Source organism: Melanaphis sacchari, unplaced genomic scaffold, assembly GCF_002803265.2.
Source record: "Melanaphis sacchari strain LSU unplaced genomic scaffold, SCAv2.0 Contig85_pilon_pilon, whole genome shotgun sequence".
NCBI classification, from domain to species: domain Eukaryota; kingdom Metazoa; phylum Arthropoda; class Insecta; order Hemiptera; family Aphididae; genus Melanaphis; species Melanaphis sacchari.
In genome coordinates this window covers 2442899-2468245 of record NW_020271605.1, presented here as the reverse complement: position 1 = coordinate 2468245, position 25347 = coordinate 2442899, and the positions used below count along the sequence as shown (strand labels likewise).

Here is a 25347-nt window from a genome sequence, read left to right as displayed (position 1 = left end):
ATTATTTTATAATATTGATTATATTACGTTCTCAACGTAATAATAAAAGTGCACTTACAAAATAAATGCACATACTATTTAATTGGTAGTAAAATAGGTATTAGGTACTCAATATAATATTATAACAGCTCAATTAATTAAAAAAAATATGAATTTTATGAATGAAAAACACATTAGTACCATTATATTTATATAAACATTAAATATAATACTGAACATTCATACTTTAATAATGACCATTCTATAAAATTATAAAAAAACTAGTTGGGTCAATGATTCTTAAATATTTATATAGGAGTAGTAAGTTTATAAATCGTAGTGTAGTGGTGTATATATTTTACTACGTGTTAATACTATTACAAAATGATTCATGATAGAATAGAATAATAATAATGAATAATGATTATCTGTAGATACGTAAATTGTTAGCGGAACAAGAAATTAATTAGTTACATACAACAATGATAAATTATTGTAATTATTAATAAAGATTTTCAACGGCTTTTAAAGTTACTTGTGTAAACTCTAGTTTGATATGAATGGTACATAATATGTACTTGAAGTAAGATTTTAAATTATTTTTTCATATTAATAGTTTTAAAATTTTAAGATTTTCTTATTCTTCTATACTAGTAATAGGTACTAATTTTTATTGATAACGATAAATATAAACCCGTAATCTAAACTAAGTAAATTATTTATACTATCATAGTCTCATATATATAAATAGTGTGATTCTAATTATTTCAATTATATATTATAGTATTTATTGTACCAATACATAATAAATATTTCTAAGAACCTAACTATTTCATTATTAATTGTAAAAAAGATTTCATTATCATTAAATCTATATATTGTACATATTATATTTAATAGGTAATGGTATTGAACTAAATACAAAAATGTTAGACCATTTTTATATAGTATTGATAATGATAAGCGATGACTAAAAATTTCATTGTGTTTTTTAAAAATAAATTGGTTAGAGTTTTATACTTTTATTTTAGTAAAGCGTAAGTGTATTTTATTTTATAGTTTATATCTCCAGTCCATGTTTAAGACAATAATATAACAGTATTGTAGTCATAAGTATAGGTGTATTCATTCAATGCGGCAATAAAGCTTAATGTAACTTAATATACTTTTCAGTATCCAATATAACTTATAGACTTAAAATAAACAATTTTCAACCAATTCATTCTAGCTTAAGATTATCATGAAAATAAATTGATACAATTTGAAAACAAGAAAATTATTTCTACTACATTGTTCTTTTTTTAGTAACATTGATATTAAATGTATTTTGAAATTGTTTTTCTTTTATACTGTTACTATGACTATTGAATATTTTACTTAAATATACTTACTTACTTAAACCATTGAAACAGTAAGTAAAAAAAAAAAAAAAAAAATCATCATAATATTCGTAAACTACAATCATGTAATTAAGATAACTAATTATGGCAATGAAATACGCAATTGGTCATATGATATAATTGATATAAATAAAGTAGAACAACTTGTATGAGAAAGGCTCATAATTAAATAAAATAAAAGTTTAATAATAATTAATATACATGATATTTATTATTTACTATAATATATGTACCTATATTGTATACCTGCAGTAAATAATGAAAACTCTTAATAGTACTAGTTTAAAAACTATAAAATAAATTAAACAATTAGTGATTTTATTGAAAGTGATTTTAATTGTCAAAATAATACCGTTAATGTAATTCATTAAGTTATAGGCTATATAATTGATTAATATATGCATGAAATTATTTAATGTTGTTATTTAAGTAATTATTTCAGTTGTACTTAAATATTAATTTTCAATTACAATAAAGTTAGAACAGTTATTAATTAATAATGAGTGCTTGTATACTTATTTAGTAATAATTTTAAGATTTTATTATAAAAATTAATATATTTTTAAAATATAATGCATTTCTTATAAAAAACAAAAATTTAATTTATGTGATAAAAATAAAGATGATTGTTTAAATTATAACAAGTATTCATTGGAGAAAATTAAAAATTTTACGAAACAAATTTAAAGCTGAATATTATGTAGGATAAATTTATGAAATTTTCTAGTCTAATCCTATATAAAAACGTTTTACAAAATAAACGAATATACATGAAAGCCAGCGTGGTTCCAACTTATATTAAAAATTAAAAATTAAAGATTAAAAGCTTTCCAAATTTAATAACATAATATACAGATTAAAACTGTAACATATAGCTACATTTTTACATTATTATATTTATTACAAGTCATAAGACATCTCGAATATTTCTTTAGTAATATTATAAAATCATTGAAGCGTGTACCAATGACGTAAAATCAATTTCATCATAATATCTAGTATTATAAATCATTTAAAAATAATTAACAACATATTGCTCCACCCTATAGTTAACACAAATATATGAATTTTAAGAAATTCTGTATTTTTAAGAGTTTAAAAATATTCTTTTGATCTGTCATATTTGTATTTAAGTACAGGGATAAAGTACTTTAAAATAATATGGTCTCTGATAATTATTATATGATATAAACATCTAGATTATTATTATTTTCACATTTTAAAATTTATTGAAAACTTGTTTGATAAAATATAGTACCTATCTTTAAGTTTTTTTATTAGAAATAAAGTCAATATTTTTTTATATAAAATGATAAGTGTTAATAATGCTATTCTAGTTTTTACTTAAAAACATTAACAATTATGAATGAAGAAAAAAGTATTGAATAAAGAGACTATAATAATAATATATATTATGTAATAGGTACTATTGATATTTCTACGAACACTTGAAGATTATAGATTTTTAGGTAATGCATTCAAATAAGATTTTAAACTTAGGTGTATTTGTATTAAAAAAAAAAAAACGTTTATAGCTTTTTCTATGCGAATATTTACGTACCATGAAATTTAAAAAATCACTCTATTTTAATTTTTAATTGTAGCTTCCATTGAAAACTTACACAATGTCATTTATTTGTCGGTAAAACATTACATAATTGTTATTAACATGTCCCAGTGGTGACATTATTCAAAAATGACAATACGAAAAAATTAGCACAAATAAGCCACACTCGCGAAGACGCGTAATTTGTTCCAGAATAGTATAAATTAGTCACTTTTGCAAGTTGTATATTATATTATTATGTCGTCCTTGTAATAATGGCTCTAGTTTCCGTAAATGAAAAGTATATTATATGTTTTTAGTGTGCCCACCACAATCTTGAAACTTAAAAAATAAATTGTCTGTTCATTGTTTTTGTGTATTATTGTACGCACCTACATACCTATATAGTAATAATTGAGTTGTTTAAAATGATAATGAAACAGAGGAGGGTCACTTAATGCATTTCTGTTACCACGGCCGGTAGGAAAATCGGCAAATATAAGTTTCACTGTATTATACATATCAATATTCGAAGATGGTAATAATAGTATTAGATTTAAAAAGTTACAAATGAATAATTACAAAAGTACACAAATGCAATATTTGATAAAAAAAAAAAAATAATAATAATAACAACGATGATAATTGAAAGCAGAATAATATATGACATTATAATACGTATAAGCTTAGTTACTTGAAAAACGTTATAGTCTATAGATATTTTATTGATTTTTAGAATAAAAAATAATATAACAATGAATTAGTACAGGAACGGCCAAATTTTTTTCGGCCGCGATCTACTAAAAATATACTTCACCTTTGAAGATCGATTTCGATAAAATAGTTTTTATTATTATTAAGTTACTATACCACCATAATAATTTTTGTGTGCGTAGCCTAAAAATAAATTCTAACACAATCGACTTTAATATCGTTTGCGATCGACTGTTTGGCCGCCTCTGAATTAGTATATATTTTTGAATAAAATTCAAATAATATTAATAGACAATTAATATTAAGAAAATCTGAGAGTATTTTCTGTTTTTGAGTAATAATAATTTGGTAACTCTAAATTAAAACCCACTAGTTAATAATAATATTACCATTTTAAAACATAGTTTTACTAATTTTATTTTGGTTTTTCTTACAGTTTTAAAAAGTTCTTGAAAATATTTACTAAACCCTCCCCCCCAAATTACAAAATAAACTTTTTACCTCCCTCAATATTGACGATCGGAGTATTTTTTCTACTAGAAAAAGTATTTTTCAGACAAAAAAAAAAAAATTGTTATAATAAAAATAAAATTGTTTTAGGAAAAATGTAAAACAAAATATTATTTTTTAAATGAACTAAATATTGTATGAAAGTTTGAAAAAGTGAGATTATGAGCATTTTATCCACACATTTTCACGTTTTATATCATCTCTTTCTCTCCTCCACTCTCTCTCTAATTTTTATAGATTAAATAAATATTTTCAAATGTTGTGTAGATTGTAATTTTCTATGATAAAGATATACATAAATATATTAAATTCATAAAAAGTAGTCTGATCTAATAAGATATAGACAGTAGACTTAAATCAAGTAATTGCTTTAAATTTTAGATAAAAATGAATTTAAACACTTTGTTCAATTCTTAATTATTCTTTTTATGATCCTAGTATGATTTTTTTAAATAAACAAAAAATTTGATTATTTAAATCATTAATGTTTATTTAAATACTTAACTAACATATTTACCATATTAATACTTATATTCAAGTTGAAAATGCAACGTTTTTATGAGTAATATTGCTGAGTACATGGTATGATGTATTAATAAAGGCTGTGCATTTTTTAACTTATTATAAAACTTAGTTATTTTTACTGATGTTTTGAATAAAGTGTCAATAAATTTAATTTAAAAAAAATATATTTGCATTTTTTTCATTTTTATGTAATTTTTTTATTTTTAAAACATTATTTATTTTGTTATTTTATTTTAGAATATTATTTTTTTTCTTAATTTCCCACAGTTAACATTTTATGAATTGTTTTTTTTTATTTATATATAATATCAAATGTGTATATTTGTCATGGTTATTAATTATATAGGTATTTTAGTATTTGCAATTATAACAAAGCTAATATATTTAACAAATCGTAAAACGTAATTTTCTTAACAGTATAAGTTTGAATCTTATTTTGCATTTTATAAAAGATTGTCTCCTACATGTGTTATACATTATACACACATATTAATGGTTTATCTTCTTGAATACAACACATTAGATTAGGATAAATATCTACTCTTAGCGTAATCTTAATATAATAAAGTTTTATTGGTTTTCTTAACAAGTGTAAATTTCGTTTTTACAAACGGCTTATAAATGTAAAGTAATGTTTTAAAAAGCATTTTTTTGAATTAGAAAGGCTGTTTGAATCACAAATTTGAAATTATAAGAATTTCAACAAACGCGTATTTAATTAAGTGAGATATTTAAATAATATTTACGAAATTCTTTTAATATATTTTATATACCTACATAACCTATATTTTTCTCATTAGAACTGATTCAAAACAATTACAGTTAACCATATCCATACTATAATATAGTATTATTGATCACCAATACATTCAAATAACAACGTATATTTAAAACTTTTTTGTATTAATGTTGGTAAAAAAAAAAAAAAAAAAAAAAACATAATAATATAGGTATAATTATCTACTTTGAACGATCCCTGATATCGTTTATTATTTTAAAACCTCTTGAACGATTATTATAAATATTGTACATGATTAAATTCGTATGTCATACAAATTACACGTGTAATTTTAAGGGTAATCTACTGTAGTTAATGCATTTTTCACTTGTGACTATAGATAAGACGGATGAGTTGACAGTTATAATATTATTATGTTAATCTTTTTTTTAATTTTTTTATTTATTTTTCTAATTTTAAACTAAGATACACACTATCTATATATAAGTATCTATTCGTAAAAATTCCAACTTCAAACGCTTAAAATAAAAAAAAGCTAACTATGGACTTTGGAATTTTTCTAATTATTGTGAGAACAATATTTTTGAGAAATTTTGCATTATATATTCAAGTTTTTTAACCGAGAAACAATAACTTAAACAACATAATTTACCGAAAAAAAGTCCAAAGTTTCAAAATTTAAAATAAGTAATTTAACAATCCAAAACATTTTGAAAATGGAATACAAATATTTGATAAAAATTTCAAATTAAACTATAAAACTAATTATAATGTATTTGTAGTAATCCATTTTTAAATTGTTAAAACCAAAATAAATATTTTTGAATACTAGACAGTGTTTTTATAGAATATTGGGAATATTTAAATATACTAATGTTTGGCAAAACTGATTTTGTTTTAACTCAAAAACAAATTCATTTATAGACATAACATAATTTTTTTAATATTTTGGATTTTTATAAGTTATTTATAGAAATTTGCGATTTTTGACTTATATTATAATTTTTTTTTTGTGCTAGATTAAAAAGCTTGAAAATTTAATAAGTACAATATATTTTATAATTTTTTCTTACCAGAATTAAAAATTTAAAACTTAGTGGTTTTTATTGATTAAATTAACTTTAGAAACTAAGTCCATTATAGTATTAACTTTTTTGATATAACGTCTATACGTTTTATGTTACATAATTTTTTTTACATTTATTTATTATTTATGTACACTGGAGTCAAATATTAATTGTAATTATTAAATTTGTTTATTCAGTCCGGTTTTTTTGAGGAAGGAAATGAGGTCATTCGAGATGTCTGGGCCAACAAGTAGTATGTGGGAATAATTAAAAGGTATATAGTCTGTTGGGTGAAAACCCAAAAACAAATCCGTTTGATACATGAAATAATTGTGTAATACTAAAAATTATCACTATCTAAAATATAACCGAATTAAAAAGTAAATTTGTTGCGCAATTTTTTTTACTCGAATAATAATGAAATTTAAGTTAATTTTCTGAGAAAATTTAAAATAACATTTTATAAAATATGATATTTATTTTACTATAGTAATATTTGTCAAAGTAACATTTACATATTTTAGTAAATTGAAATTTGTATGAATATGAATATTTGATAAGATTAAATATAATGTAACTACACGGATAAAAAGTATAAATATATTATGTACCCATGTAAATTAGTACCAAGCTACAAAAATATTATTGTCGTTGATTTAATATTTATTGCTTAATAATTTTTGAAATAATGAACTATAATAAAAAATTGATATTTAGCTACTTCATGTAACAGAGTAGTTTATCTATCGAAAAAATTATAGTTAAAATGTTAAAAAAAAATTTCAAGCATTTAAAAACATCACACTCCATAAAATTAAACCAAAATGTGTATCTAAAATATTGGAATATTGAATATTCTCTATCTTCCTTAAATATACCCATTTGATTCTAAAGTAATTTGGTCGAAATATTCTGTGTTACTATTTATGTGCAACATACCGTACAAGTATATCTCATGCGTGGATTAAAATATTTGTTAATATCCAGTTTAAAAAATTTTAAGTTTTTTGTTTGTGGTAAAATATTAATTTGTACGTGTACAAACTATAAAAATTATGAATTATAAACTTTACAGTAGGTAAAATGCATGGACGTATAAATGTTGAATGATTTATTTTTTAACCTACAACTCATATATATTACAAAATGTAATTACATTTTTGTAAAAATAAACATACAACGGGCTCGCAATATTAAGAGTTAATTTTGTGTAGATACAATAATATATTGTGGTTATTATTTTCTCCTACAATTACATTTATTTCGTAGTAATGATATACAAATATAAACAATTATAATTTATAAATAATATTTTGATTAAACTATGAATGCTTTATTTGTTTAATTTTTCCAAATATTTCGGATAGGTTTTGTTTCAGTTTTGATACTTTATCTAAATAAGTATATTTTGTTCGAAACATTAAGTAATAACTAACGTTATAGTGAATATGATGCCCACAAATAGAGATTAACTGTAAAAAATTCTAATCTAAAAATTCGTATGATACTTATATTTCGACGTTATTAATTATTGATAAAATCAAATTTTCTTAGTAATTTATAATAAAATATATAATATATTATACAAATACACTAAGTAAAGACATAATGAAAAAACAAAAAAATAATTTCATAAAAAAAAATAACATACTTTAAGGACTACTTATAAAAATATTGTTTAATTGTATTATACTAATTTATGAAGAAAAGACAATAAATTATGAACAAGTCTATTAGTTATAAATTTGTGTATATCAAATTATCATGTATTGTATAATAAGTCTACGAGTATCATATTGCATATTACATAACATTTTAGTGTTGTAGACTCATATAAAACAGGATATTTAACAAACAGACAAAAAAACTCTATTTTAACAAGCATTTAAATTGTTTGTCACGTTATAAAAATTAATTATAATATACAATAGCATTCGTATTTCAATCCAGATAAATAAATTATAGAGATTTAAAGTTGTATTTTATTATAAGAGAGCCTCGATCGATCAAACATAAGACTACCTACTATATATTTTAGTATGTTCTTGAGTTTTAATTAAAATTCAGAAATAATGTGAGCAGTGTATTAAATACGTATAAAATTGTACTAATATATAATTTGATTGATAATTGTTGTACATTACAGGGACATATTTAGTCTTGAGAATAATACTAGTTTTGAGATCTACTAGCGAACTTAAATTTTCTGTGAATAAAAACATTCGTCTTCTCAAGCTCATTACGAGTTTTCAATTAGATATACAACAGAGTGTATACATTTATAGCGTGATCCACTACATGGTCTGTACAATTATATTTTTCTTTTGTTTCAAGAGTACAAGCAACTCTTTGAATAGTATTGGAAATCAAAATATTTAAAATATAGTCCTTAAGTATTCTTAAAAATTTTAAAAATGAGATTTTAAATAAATGGATTATCAAAAGGAGAAATGGCGGTTATCATGCTTAATGAATCGCGTTATATGCTCATCGGCCACCACTAGCTACGGTCTCGATTATATTATATTATTATATTAAACTGGTACTTTATTTTGTGTACAATATATAAACATGTAGGTAATATATATATGCATTTGGCATTACATATAAGTATATTATTGATACAGTCATACCCTCATATTATATTTAATACATATACTTCCAGATTAAAACCGGAAATAATTTCCAAGGTTTTTAACCTCAAGAAATACAAATAGGTACAAAATACTATTTTAATATAACATAAAATATTTAATTTAATGGTAATCATTTACCATCAACGCTAGTAATAACAATAATTAAATCACAAATGGTTTATTTTAAAAGTATATAGCTCAACATACATATTACCTATACTATATGTGTAGGTAGTACACAGAGAAACGTCAAGCATGTAGGTTTTTATTTCATATCATACATATGATCTTAAGATCTTAAATAAAAATCTAATGAAATTATCGTGAATAAAATTGAATTTCATATAATTTTCAATTCAATTGTCAGTAACCTTTTACCTATTAAATGTAGATACTTTATGACAAGAAGTATTAAAACTTTCCAAGAAACCTAAATATTTAGTACAAATAAATTATTTATTATTAAATAATTAATAATTATTTTTATTGATACGATTTCCAATAATTATTATCAGAATTATTTTTTTATTTTAATTATTCACGTGGATATTTTTAGGAAAACATTTTTTTTTCGTAAACGGAATACGTTAAAAATTTTGGGGTTTATTTTAGTTTTTATTTTTTTAAGCGGTTATAATAGTTACAAATGACGACAAATAACTATTAGTTATTTACACATAAATATTTTTTTATTTTTACAAAATAAAATTTTTATAAAAATTAATAAAATATGCAAATTAATTTTAAATTCAACACCATTTATTTGATATAAAAAAATTGAGCGACGCTTTACAAGAGTACTTAAGTGCCAATAGTCAATAGAAATAGTCTCAATAAGTTTTAATTTCTTTTCAATACTTTGCCTAAGGATATTTTTAAAGATAAGTCGATTTTCTGACTGGTTTTTATTACGTTCTACTATTAAACATTATTGTATGATAAATATTTTGCTAACTCGATATATATATCTAGCTACGCAAATATTAAATATAGTAGTTAATTTAGTAATAAAAAAAAAGGTGGGAAAAGTTAGATAGGTGCAAAATATTTACATACATAATATATATCAAATAATTACTCGGAGTTATAAAAAATAATAATCCATAAACATATAAAATACTGTAAGTTCCGTTTTAGATTAAAGTATTTATTTTTACAGTTTTATAATTAAACTTTTAAACGAGAAAGATACTTTTAGATAATTATCTAAAGGGCGAGTCCTTCAACAACCTTAGTGTCATAGCTTAAATTTAGAAATAAAATAAAATAGTGTATTGGGACATATAATACTAAAGTATACCTGATCGTACTTGTCAGTTTCACTAAAATTATTTAAACGTTGTTTAAACATTTATTATTACAAGTAACATACTAACATGTGTCAAAAAAGAAAGCATTGCTCATTAAAAATTATTATAATTCACTTTTTATAACTTCACCTATGTCTTAGATGGAACAACGGAAGATATTTTTACATATTATATGCAAGCTACCAATAACGTTATAGTCGAAAACTTATTACACAAGTAATCACTAGCCAGTTCATCAGTTACATTGTCTATACACGATATTATTATATTATAAGCAATAAGCATAATGAACATAATTTAACGATAAGTTATGATTCATAGCATATTAATTTATAGCTGTAAAACTTCAATATAACCCAGCTCATAATAGGATATTAATATATTTTAAATAGTTTTTAAATCAATTTATCGTAAAATATTCTAAAAAGTTTATAACTGTGGGTTGAAGTAGTCAGTACTTATACTTATTTAATTAATAATGTGCATAACAGCATATGTTGATATTATTACATCTATACTCATTATTACTAAAAAATTCAAAATTAGCTTAAGTAAGTAATAATTAATAAACATATTATACTTAACTACCATTTTTATACATATTACTATAATTTATAAGTATTAATTCCGTTCTATATTTATAATTTACACCTATGTGTTACTAATACTATTATTTTTCTACATGCCATGTACTTTTAATAAATATGTTGTTGTGCTAGTTTACTAAATTGAATGTTCACTTACAAATAATCTAATTATTTGAAAGATATTACTTTTTAAGTTGTAATGATTTATGGCCTAAAAGCAAATTTTTTTAAACTAAAACTTTTATAGCTTTAAAATGATATGTAATGATATTGAATCATTAATATTTTTAGTATATATTTAAAAAAAAAATTTTTACTAAATACGTATAGTCATATATGTATTTGATAAATTATATGTATAACCTACCCAATATTTACGATATGGTGAAATTCAACTATTAAAATTGTTACACAGATATATAAGAACATGCATGAGAATAAATATTATATTGTATTATATTTTAATTATTACGTTATCTTTGCGTATAGAATAACTTATTCATTTTAGATGCTATAATTATTAATTCTATGGAAACTTGAATACTCAATAATAATCCGAAAGAAACAAAAATCTCTAGAAATTTAGATACGATATAAAAAAACACACAAGTGTATAGTTTTTTATTATTGATCGTATTTAAAACGCTATCACAGTAATAAGTATATCGTTTATGAGTAATGCTAAAGTAACAGAGTAAATAACCATCGATCGAGAGTAATTCAGACAATTATTGTATAAATAAAATAATAAATCACAGTATCTCCGGAAAAATTGATCAATACAACAAATATTTTGTCTTCAATATTATCTCTTTCAACACCAATAGGTGCATGATTTGAGCCATATAAAAAAATAACATGTGTAATTTGCACCACGTCTAAAAATTAACTTGGTAATTTTCGCCACGACAAAAAACAAAAAAAAACCATAAGTAATCTGTTCCACTTTTTCAATTTTAATTGTTAGGATTTACTTAACTAATTTATCTAACTCGTTTTAAGAATATTAATCAAAACGTGAATAGATAATATGACCTATTAAGACATAAATAATATTGGACAATGAATTATAATATTTATGATTTTTACATATTATATTATTATTCAAATATTGTTCAACAATTATTAGCTTATATTTTTTTATCTTACTTTATGTACATTTTAATTATTTTCTTGACATTTTATCCACTAAAATTAACTTTATTGATGAATGATTTTAAATACAAATTAATAAGTTAAAACATATTATTATTTTTTTATATTTAAGTGGTGAAAATTATAACTTTTGTAGACACAAGATTTTGTTGATTACACAATGCCATGTTATTTAGTTTTATAAGGCGCAAATTAAACTTTAAAAAATGGTGAGATTCGGATTAGACTATTTTTCATTGTAATCTTTGAAAGTTACTTGTATACAGATAATAAAAACAGACAACCGATCAAAATTGCACCTGACACCTACATAGTATATTTTCAACTACATTCTACACCAGGCATGTGGGACTTAAAGTATCAACTGTGCTAAAAATATTAACTGGAAGACTATATGAGCTGTACAAAAAACTTGTCGAAAAAACATTTTATATAAATGTATAAAAATTATCGCTTGGAAAATACGTATAATTTATACATAATATGTATACCAAAATACAACTCTTAGGTTAATATAGTAACATGTTATGACACAAAATAAATAATATGTATATATATATTTCAATTCAATTTTTCAATTATCTAGGTGACTTTAGGCCGCAAAACAAGAGTTTTGGAAAAAATAGTTTGATATGTTTGTTCTAAATTATATGGTAATATTTTTCACCATAGAAAAGTTTATTTGGAAAGTTTATTCTGCGAGCTTATAAAATCTCTGGTTTCTAAAGATGTTTGAATATGATGAAATTAACTGTAATTCTATAATATGCTTAACTACGTACCATAATTACGGACAATAAATCAATATCTTAATATCGAACGAACGGATGGAAACAACGGGAATATAAGATGTTCTAAATTTATTTTTAAAAACCTAAAAAATCTTATAAATAACTAACTATGTGCTTGGAAAAATAATATTCCACTTTTGAAAATTAAATTGAAAATACGGGTCGCCAGAATGTAAAATACCTATCACACCAACTTTCAAACCAGAATTCTAAAATTACACATTACAATGTTTTCTACAATATTTCCAGTTTCCGAAACATTTCGTCAATATTTTGACGACGACGATGATATAATTTATTTACACGCTGAACGTGTGGGGCGAGAAAAAACAAATTACAAAAAAATAATACGCAGTTTAGACTTAAACTTTGTACTTTAAAATGTCGAAAAACACGTTTCGGTTATTTTCAAAAACCTTAGTGTTGACAGACAACGGGCCCGCCGCGAGACGAATCCGCCTCGGCGCGGCGAGCCAACACGATATTTCCGCGGATATCCGACCGAGAGCTGAACGTGTCGTTCAATTCGCCCCCGTTTTTTTTTTTTTTTTTTTTTTATCGTAATATCCTCTTATTTTATTTTTTTTCCTCGCACGTACCTCGAAATAAGTCGCTCGTCGTGGAATTACTGTCGGCTGACGACGCGACGGCAGTGGCTGCAGTGGCGTTGTCGGACGGCGACGACGACGCTGGATGTGCCGAAAACGCGACGAGAACGAACACGATACCCAACACCGGTTTGTACATAATCGCACGTTGGCACAAACTACCGCGCGCGTCAGTGGCGGCGCAATAATATCGCGTACCTGTCGCCGTGACGTCGTTGTTGTTTCGGCTACCCATTTTAACGACGACGCCCTCCACCGTCGTCTCGTCGCGTCGGGTCGTGCGCGCCGAATCGCCCACCGCGGAGACCGGCAGTCTCTCACGAAGAGTGAGTGTCACCGCCTTCGGGCCGGCTGTCCGCAGCGGCAGCGGCAGCGGCAGCAGCAGCAGCAGCAGCAGCAACAGCAGCAGTCCGGGGGAGACGCTATATTATTATATATCGCCGATCGGACCGCACCGCAATCGTCGGACTTATTACACTGTAGCCCTACAGGTATAAGCGCAGGTGTGTGTGTGTGTGTGTGTGTACAGGTAGGTATGTGTTTGTGTTAATTGTTAATTGACCGTGGCGCGTGGGAGACGCCGCTGTAATGAGATAAAGGTATACGCCGTAGTGTCGTGTAGTGAGGTCGTCGTGACCAGGCGTCGTTTTCGCACTTTTAGGGACGTTTTTTTTTTTTTTTCTCTCTCACCCAGACGTGGAATTGCGGAATGTATCCGTATTTGTGTTAGTATGTTTTTTTCCGCTACGCGAATCACGACCGCAATCACACTATATATTATACAGCATACAGGTATAATATGTGTGGGTACCATATTAATATCATATACCTGCTTTTCGATTGTCGTCATTCTCGTGGCGTGTGAACGAGTTTTCCGTGTTCTCGTTGTATTCGCTTCACAGCAATACGCCGTGCAAAACAATAATTTTGTATCACGTTCCATTCGGTGGTAGACGACCTTCCACGCACGCTGTCCGTCGTACATATTTATTTGTGTTTTTTATTGCTCACACCTTTAATATCACTGTGCTACGTAGCGCTATGATATTATTGCATGCGCCTATTATACCTACTATTACTATTCAGATTGACGAGATCGTATTGAACGCTGTCATCCGCCGTCTCATTCCAAGTGCTAATAAGTTCGAACAATAATAAAATTGGTAAACATGCAGCCAAGCTGCTTACGAAACATGGATATTCAAAACTATTGGTATGCAATAGTTTATGGGGCGTGTCCAAGTTGGACGCTGTGGTTTTGAAAATACATTTCTATTTTAAATAGTTAAAGCAGATAGTTTAATATTATGATGGGTTAATTCATATTAGTTTTAAAATAAGTACACGATTATGTACAGTTACATTTATAACAATTTAAATATCATAATATGATATATTTAAAAAACTATGTGGACCACAAAATAAAATTATTATTATTTATTACAAGCAGTACTTGTTACTTTTATAGCAACTACGATTCGAGACCATTAAGTATTTTGAAAAGATTTTATATTTCCCGACTAAACAATTTTTTCAGTTTTTAAAATACCACCTTTAATGAATGATTTTGAATGACTAGCGATTAAATCTGACAAACGTAACTTGTGTGTACTTTAGCTTCGCTTTCTTGTGATATTTTAGTAAACAGTTGTTTCTGTTGTTTTAATTAATTTAATTTATCTCTGTTCATTGATCTATCATACTGGCAAGTTTTTATTTATGTTGATCGTAGTGACAGTTAATATTTCATAAATTCGAGACACATGTATAACACCATTACTGCATATCAAACAAATTATTTTAAAACTTATTTGATACCAAAAATATTGCAATATTCTCATCCTTATTGAAAAATTTTATGTTAATCAGTCATTTTTCATTTACAAGTATTATTACTCCACTTTGATAGAAACATAATTATTTAACTACAAATTTACAAATTTACGTATGTATTTAACAATTAACACAAAATAAAAAATATACGTTCAAACGCATGAATGTTTAACAAAATACTAAAAAACTAGATAAATATTAAAAAAAGGTATGCTATATGAAGTACAATATTTACAACAACTATCAATATTATCTGTTTTTACCGATAGTATCATAGAAAATAATATGTATGTGTTATATAATACAATATAATAATATTAATGTGTTGGATTTGAAATAATATAGTTAACAACATTCTAAACGTATAGAAAATATAAATATAAATTTAATATATGTTTATTATTTTTATTATTTTTTGATTTGGATCACACTTTACTTTTCAATGCGGCTAGAACTGCATAAAAATGAATTGCTCGCAGCGTATTTGACGAGCTTGCATTAGATCAATATTAAAAAATGTATGCATTGATTAAAATATTTTTTTATCTTATTAGTACCTACTTCAAGTGATTTTAACAACTATAAACACTTTAAATTGTAATAAACATTTTAAACTAAATTTATTGCATTGTAATAATTTATATAGTTTGTTTCAAAAACTAATTCTCAAAAGAATAAAAACATATCTATCATTCGCATTTGAAATAAAAATGAATATTTACTTAAAAATCCTGATTTTTTAGATTTAACAGATACAACATTCATATTTGTGCATTAATATGAATTATTTGTATAGCAAAATTTATCAGAATTTATTAAACATGTCTTAAATGTAAATGAGATTAAGAACTAAATAAATTATAATTTATTTAAGTATTTAATGCATTATTTAGATTAAAAAAAAATATATATATATATAAGCTTAGCTAACCTAGATAATATTAGTAGTTAGATTATAAACAAATTTTAATACATTTTTAAATATAATAGTAAATTTAATGTTATACCTATATGAATATAAACCTTATAATTATTATACTAAAAATCAGTGAATAAAATTATGAATATCACATAATGATTAAGTATACATGAATATATGAATTTTGATAATTTACCGTGAAATTAAAAATAAATGGATCTTAAATTATTACAACAATCAATTTTTATTTTTTATTTAAAACAAGTGACAAATAACTCTTTAAGAAGTTATGAATGGAACCTAGTATAAGTTCAGAGGATGAACTTAATTGATCAAAAATCTATAATGATCTAATTTCTTTAATATTAAATATATTAAAGAAACGAATTACAGATTAAATGATTATTATATTATTTTTGTAATCATAATATTAATAAACTAACTAATGGAAGTAATAGATGAAAATTAAAGCTACTTTTACAAACTAAACAGTCATACATAATGTAGATTAAATTTAAAAAATATTTTATTTCTCGAATTTGAATAAAAATTTTCAATTTAACATAAATATTTATTTTCAAAAATGTAATAATATAATCTTCTGTACTTTCTGCATAATATAATCACTTGGCTTATTCATTATATATGCTATACTTAGTCTTAAATCTTAAGCTTCAAGTTTTATTAACTTATTGCTTTTACGCATTATTAATTATATCATTAGTGATATCACAGTACGTACTTATCTCGTACTTAATACACTATTTAAAATAACAGTGTTTTATCAACAAAAAAGTTATATTTTTAAATGACAGTATTATTAAAATGTATTACATAATGCGTAACTATGCTATGATAGTAGGTTAGCGAAGTTAATGGTAGCCAAACATTATTAACTATATTATCTGACACTTTGAAAACAAATTAACTAGTCAGTAGTAGCTGGAACCACTCTCAGCTTATCTCTTGTTAACTATATATTGATATAGATTATTGTTAAAGATAAGCCTATTATATTCAATATTTGAATATAAAATAAATTAAATGCATATATTATATAATTTTATAAGTTAAAATATATAAGGTATATAATATGTTATTGTTTGCTCTGATTATTACTTATAATCAAGGCTGATAAAAAGCAGTAAAATAAATTGATGTAATGATCATTACATTACATAAAGTATTCTGAAATTACAAAAAATATTTTTTTTATTTGAAACATACCTACCTAATTTGAATTATATTTTAACATCACGCTAATTGGCTTACATATAAAATTATAGTTCATTCTGTGTCAATATATATTGTAATTAACGCTTGTGCAATTATGAACTTCATACATGGCTAGAATGAAGTTAAATAATTATTATTTATTTTTAATTATTATATTATGAATATCATGATATTTTAGTAGATATCATACAATTAATAATAAATATTATGTTAGTAAATAAATAAATATATTTCTGAAAAAAAAAGAAAAACACACAAAAAATAGTTTCAATCGAATTTTGGTATTTTTAATCGATTTCTAAGGAAAATATTAAAAGCGTAATACTACGTATAAATATTATTCATAATATATATAATTTTTATATAAAAAAATGAAATAAATTAATTTTAAGTTTTGTTCATAATCTTTCTTTTGTATGTATAAGATTAACCCTTCATTAAGCTTTAAGTTTAAGACTATTTAACTACTGAAAAAAATTAATTGGTTTTATTTTATGACGCTAAAACACTTGACGCAATGTTACTCATTTAAATGTTATTAAAGTAATTTTTTGTTTTGTAATTTATCTTTAGACAACTTGCACGAATAAACCATATAAGAAACTACATAAAAATTTATAATTTAAATATATTTTCAAGAGTTTTTTTCAATACATGTTAAAATGTAATCATTTTATTTCAAAAGCCAGGAAAAATTAATAACGACTTGCTCATATGTTTTCATTAGTAAGCTAATAATCGTGACATTATTAATAAAATTATGTTTGACTAGATTCAACAAAGTTTACTACCATATAGAAAAACATCCTTTGACAAAACGTATTTTTTTAACTGTTAATCTAACAATAGACAATGACTAGAATATTAATGTATCCAAACAATAAGACTTTACATACGTTTTTAGGATATCTGATCAGTATCTCTAATCTAAAAAATAATATAATAGATGGCGACAACTTTTATTTTTGATAATATTAGTAAATTTTCAATATAATTATTCCAATTTCTTGACAAATTAGTATTTTGGGATATAAGCAAATGAATAAATTTAAATGTACTTCTTTATATTTTTTTTTATATTTTATTTATAAAATGTATTTATTATAACTTTAAAACCGACAAAATATAATTAGTTTTTATGTATTATAATTTATGATGATTATCGAAAAGTGATGTGCCAATTATTTATCCGAGACACTTAAATAAAAATAGAGAATTTTTTGTTTTATTAACATCTGAAGATTTCAAGCCATTTGACTCATCGTGACAACATATCACCTTTATTACTCTCATTTTTTAAATTTTTTTATGACATTGTAAAAAATCCACTTTAACATTATATGATTGTTTATCTAATTAACTCATATCATATACAGGTAATTTATTTTCAATTTTGTATTATTTGATAAATTTTCTTCCTTCTTAAATTTTAAAATCTGTTAAATAATGATTATTAATGACTATACGAGTACATTGCTTAAAAATTTAAACTAAAATCGTTTTGACTTACATACATATTTTTAATTATCATATAAGTATAAATAAAGTACCTAAATATTCTATATTATTTACAACATGTAAATGTTCCAAATTATCATTTGTTAAATAAATATTGTTTGTTCGTAGATACATGTTGATTATTATCTAATTATACTGTTTTACTTAATATGATTTATCATTAAATCGGATTATTACATTATATAAAACATCTTTGTTTAATATTATATTATATAAAATATTTTATTCTTCCAAAAACGTATAAGTTATCTTATGTACCTTAAACATTTAAATAGACTTTGAACAGCTATATAATGAATGTAAGATAAAACTATAGCGTTAAAGCAAATAAAAACTGTGTAATTAATTTATTGTAGGTTTATTATTTTATCTTAAAATAGGTAGTAAATAATAATACACAAATGCTGCATATTTTATTTATTATACCAAAATTATATTACATTGATGATAAAAACTGTTAAAACAGTCACTATTCAGATCTCATTATTTCTTATTTCAGAAATATTAAGAAACATTTTATTACTAACTATTTAGTGGTAAAAGTATAATTAGCTATAGTTTATATTGAGTTTATTACTGAATTAAGATTATGCTTTTGGTCAAGTAATCTCAATATCTATTTTTTTATTTATTATGTCCAATATTCCAGTTTCAAAGTTTAAATTTAGCTGTACTAGCCTACACATTTAAGCATAAGGCTAATAAATAACTATGTAGATGAATATTTTTTAAAATTATATTATTCATATATAATAACCAAATTAAACATATAGGAATACGAATATAAAGTATAGAATTAATTCAATGGTTAACTTAATAAAATTTTTATCTGAATTTATAGTTATTGTTATATCAATATGTTTCAAAGGTGATTTGCAAATAAATTATTGTTTTTAAGAGAACATTGTATTCTGTCTTATTAAAGTATAACTCATCAAATTTTACGTTGAGAAGGGTACAATTTATTCTTTTATTTATAATATTTTGAAATAGCTTATGTAATATTGTTGATAATTTTAAAGTTCTTAAAACTTGCTTCAAATTTAAAATATTTAAAAAAAAGTTTGATAATATATTATATATTAATTAGATGGATATAAGACATGTAAATATAACGTTTTATTAAATAAGACAAAGATAAAAAATATACAATCTATTTTCTAATGCTTATGAAGGGTTAAGGAAAAAAATTAAAATTTTGCAATTATGTATAATCAAATGTTGCTCGAAGCTTAAACTTTGAATACGAGATTATTTATCTTTTAAAACAAATTAATTGCGCTTATTAAAAATATCCTGAAATTATGGCTTCATCCTAAAAAAATCAACTATGTATCACTATATCAATTATTATCCTTAGAATAAGTTAGAAAATTTATTAGACATAATAGTATAATAAAATAAGTATGTAGTCAACCACATCATATTATAATGTTATGTACTGTTGAATACCAGTTGAGTAACTTAACCTAACCTATCTTATGTTTTTATGAGCAACTCTTTCATAATTTAAAACCTTACTATTATGAAGGTCGATAATATTATTCTATATTTTTGTATTCTGTATTAGATCAGATATTTATTCGATTTTAAATATTAATTTATTAATAAGAAATCTCTAATAATGAAAAATTATTGAAAAATATGTAAGTTTTAAAAAAAAAAAAATCATTAATTTCATTGTACCTAAATTATTCTATAATTATTACATTTTAGAGTTAATCTCACGCCTATCAATCAATATCATTGACAAAGTATTCTTTATGGTAATAAATCAACTCAATAATTGTGAACATAGATTATACTTGATGATTATTCATTTTTGTCTTCTACTTTTTAAATTGTTAAATTGTTTTTAACGATTTATTTATTACTAAACTTCCGTATTTTTTTATGCAGAATATTAAATTTATTAATAATTATAGGTTTTTAATACTAGAAACAGAAGACAAACCTAAAGTTTGGAAATATACCTACCTACCTAATCACAAACAAAGAACCGCATACTCATACTTTTACTCATGTAAACAATTGTCAATACGTTTTGTTACGAAATTATTTGTTTTTTTTATTCTGTTTTCATTTCATAATTTGTTTTTATTAAATTGAACTTTTTTTTTTTAAATTATTCTATACAATATATGTATATACATATATATATTGGCTTAGTTAATTACAACATATAACATAATACGTATATTAATCATTTAGTCATAATATACTCGTATAAAAGTATAATTTATTCCAATTAAATAAGCACAGTACATATTATTGTGTAGTATAGCATTAAAATAAAAATCTTATAAGTAATTTTGATTATTTATTCACCATTTAATCATCAATATTTAGTGTAGATTGATTAATGATTATATTATGTTACTCAAACACCACCAAATTACTTGAACACCTGAATCCCAAATAACCATATATATATATATATACACACACACGCTGTTTTTACACTTAAATACATAAATATGTTCTATTATTACTTGTAAGTTTAAGTCAAAACATTATAACCATCTTCAAGTTAAATTAATGTTTATAATTTTACGATAATAGTAATTATTAGTAAAAAGTATTAAAACTGTTATAGAACGAAAAAAATAAAGATTAAGACTGCATAAATCACTGTAAATATTCAAAAATATTCTATCAAAGTTATAAAACACATAATATCTATTTTTTTTTTTTTTTATCGAACTGAAAATGTATTTATATTTTTATCATTAAAAATGCTACAATCTTTTACTATGTATTTCAAAAATAATGTTTCTAAAACTATTTCAAACATTTCGATTGAAAATAAAATCTTAATTAAAAAACAGTTTGTTTGTCCTTAGATTTTTTTAATGAAATTCACCGCTGAAAATCTAACAAATCAACTAACTTCAAATTATTTCAATCTTTCCATCCATAAACCTTCTTATTCATTTAAAATTTTAATGGATCATGAGATCCAAGTACTATATATACTCGTTTATAATAATAAAAACATTAATAGTCATATAAATTATAATAAATTACTTATAAAACAAACATATATACATGCAAAAAATTATATTAACATAATTAATTCCAAAGAAGAAAAGTTAAATAATTCAATTTTTGTTTCGTTCACTAATAACATCATTTTAGTGATTGGTGAAACTAAAGTATAATTTATTCTTAGTGTAAATATATACAATATAGTAATAAACCTGGTGGTTCTATATTGAGAGACAATAAAATTAAGAAAATATAATAGTTATAAATAATCATTATAATTATTTACAAGTATAAATACAAATTTCTAATAAAAAAATCATACCAGAATTAAAAAAATATTAAAAATACACAATATTAAAGCGTTTATGTTAACATTTTATAACATTATTTTAGGATACAAAAATTAATTTTTTATACCGAAAACCTATTCATATCGTTCTATGATATGTTAATATTGGCTTTTAAGTTAATAAAAAAACAGTTTGGTAGTAGTATTATCTGTCAGTGAGATTCAAAATGAAAAGGTATATATATACGTACACCTATATACTACACAGCAAACTAACTTCTCCAGTTTATTAATTCAATACATTTGCTTATAATAATATAAAAATACGCGTTGTAAATTTTTTTATTTTCGTTAAAATTAAGTTTCTATTATTTTTTTATTATATTAAAATCTTAAATATGTATGGTTTAACCTGTTAAATAAATAATACATACAATAAAATATTTCCTAGTTTTTTTAGTATTATTAGTTTATTTTAATCGCTTTATATTGTTATTAAATACTTAATACTTATTTAAATATGATAGTTAATAACTTCGATATTAATACTGTAGTTCCCAATATTTTTAATGAATTTTACATAATTTATTGTTTTTATATATTCATATAAGTGCTTATATTGTAAATTTATTAATATATATTATTACATATTATCATTTAATTTTAGCTGTATCACAATTCTACTAACTGTCACTGTAAAAATTAAATTGAAATTTACTTCCGTAATAAAGTTATTATTATAATAATATCATCAATAATAATTACGATTTACCATAAATGTTATTCTATAACCATAATTATATTTAAATTATATAATTCTATTCTTATGAAATAATCAGTTTTTATCAGTTAGCTATATGTACATTGTAATGATTATAATTACTTGTGTGTTGTTTTTTTTTTTTTAAATACCTACTGTTAGAATTTTTTTATTATTAATAAAGAATATTTGAATTTATTTTGGATAGAACACATTAAACATATTAAATCGTTATAAAAGCTATAATTTTGTAGTTATGATCAAAGAAAGACATTTTATTATTTACATTATAAAAATATATTTTATCGAAAATAGTATTTACAAAGATATTCTCACCTTATTTCTCAGTAGTACCCAAAAATTTCCCATATTAGTATTTAACGTTTTAAACTTAAAAAGATCATCATTGGTTTTTAACATCAGAGGATTTTTGGTTAAATGGTAGTCGAATCTACTGAGCTGAATTTTACCATGACTTACAACAGTTAGTACTTATAACAAATATAATATATACGATAGACTATAATCATATGTAATAATTAATGACACATTGGTACACTATTTTTATTGCTGTACTAGAAATTAGAATTTAGAATACAGTAATCAAAAATATTTTCTAGAAAAGTTGATCCAAAATTTAATGTTAAAACATAAATACATGCATTATTAATGGGAATATGTTTATGTTAGTAAAATAAAAATATGTACAGGTACATTTTAAAAATAAAATAGATACCTACAGGCTACGTTACTTTTAATATTGTTTTATTTTTTAACATTTCACACAGTGTTATTTCAGTATTCGTTTTGAATATCGATAATACTTTGCTGACTTGCAGTACACCAAAAACTATTTTATTAGATATTTCAATGTAAAAAAGTAATAATTACAATAATACTCGATTCAAGTTTAAGTTTAATTCAATAACTCAATGATATATAAGTATCACGCATTCTTATATTATATAACAATAATACATTGGGTACTAAGAGAGTAAGAACTATTATAAAATAAACAAAAAAACATAAAGAAATTAAAGGTTAAACTGCTGTTTATGCGGTTTTGTAATTATATAACATTGCACGACAGATGTGAAATGAGTAGCTCATCACTGAGAAATCACTAAAATAGATGTGTTAAATTTGGATTATTTATTTTTTAATTGTAAAGAACATTTTGTTAAAAACTGGTATTATGTAATTATTTCTGTTTTTTCATAAACTTTATTTAGTTTTTCCCGATTGTTTTGAAAATTATTGGAAAGTATCCTATCAATTCTAAACACCCCCTTATTACTATAAATTGATTTAATTAATGGTAATTTAAAAAATTTTATACTTTTATAAACGAATATACATATAAATTATCAATCAATAGGAAATTAAAAAATCCAAAGTTTTAGACAAATTTGAATTTTAAAATCTTTCTTTAAGATATAACTTAGTGGCTTAGTATAAAAAATTTCATATTCATATAGTAACTATGTAAATAATGCTGTCTACTGTTATATTAAAAGATTCTTTCTTCTTTAGAAATCCCTAAACCTAGTGATAATGCTCGTTTTTGTTTTATAATATATAATATTTGTAATTACTTATTAGCTTACTTGTTCTACTAAGGATATTACATATTACATTATCAGTTTTAATATAAGACAAAAATTTACTACTATCTTGAATAATTAACCTGAGGATCACAATAAATTAATATACTCACCATTAAATAAGCCACTTCAAAAACAATTTATTGCACTCTCTTCTTCTATACAAATATTTATATTTTAATTATGCGTATTACTCACAATAGAAAATGCAGCACTGCAGGTTCATTGGTTATATAATGATTATAATTATTGTAATATTTCATCATTATATACATTTATTTTTTTTTTTGTCTATTTGTCTAGTTGTAACTTGTACTAAGTAGTCACTAGACCAAAGTATACATTTAAAAAATGCATTCAACTATCTCAATTGTTTTAGAGTTATTATAAATGTTGTAACACTTATAATAAAAAAAATGAATTTGTTACCATTAATCATCTTTTATAAGTTCTCAAAGTTTATATAGCTTACTAAATTAAATAGACTTTTCGAATTATTAAATTATTATTTTAATTGAAATTTTAAAACTGTCAGTGTTAATCATTTCAGTAACAAGTGTTCCGAAAAATATGAATGGAATAAAATTTGAGTGCCTATTTAAGTAGCTATTTTTACGAGACGGGGGGAATTTA

General features: G+C 23.0%; 1 protein-coding gene across 2 annotated transcripts in view; it reads right to left on the bottom strand.

The window, feature by feature from the left end:
• LOC112602259 (sodium/potassium/calcium exchanger 5-like) overlaps positions 1-14000 on the bottom strand; it is a 33216-nt gene extending 19216 nt beyond the window's left edge. Inside the window, exon 1 of one of the 2 annotated variants that reach the window (XM_025350236.1) lies at positions 13559-14000. In XM_025350236.1, the coding sequence (XP_025206021.1) occupies positions 13559-13802 (244 nt within the window). In that variant the 5' untranslated portion in view covers positions 13803-14000. The remainder of the gene's footprint in view (positions 1-13558) is intronic. The other variant, XM_025350237.1, reaches the window with a different exon arrangement.
• Positions 14001-25347: the final 11347 nt, after the last annotated feature.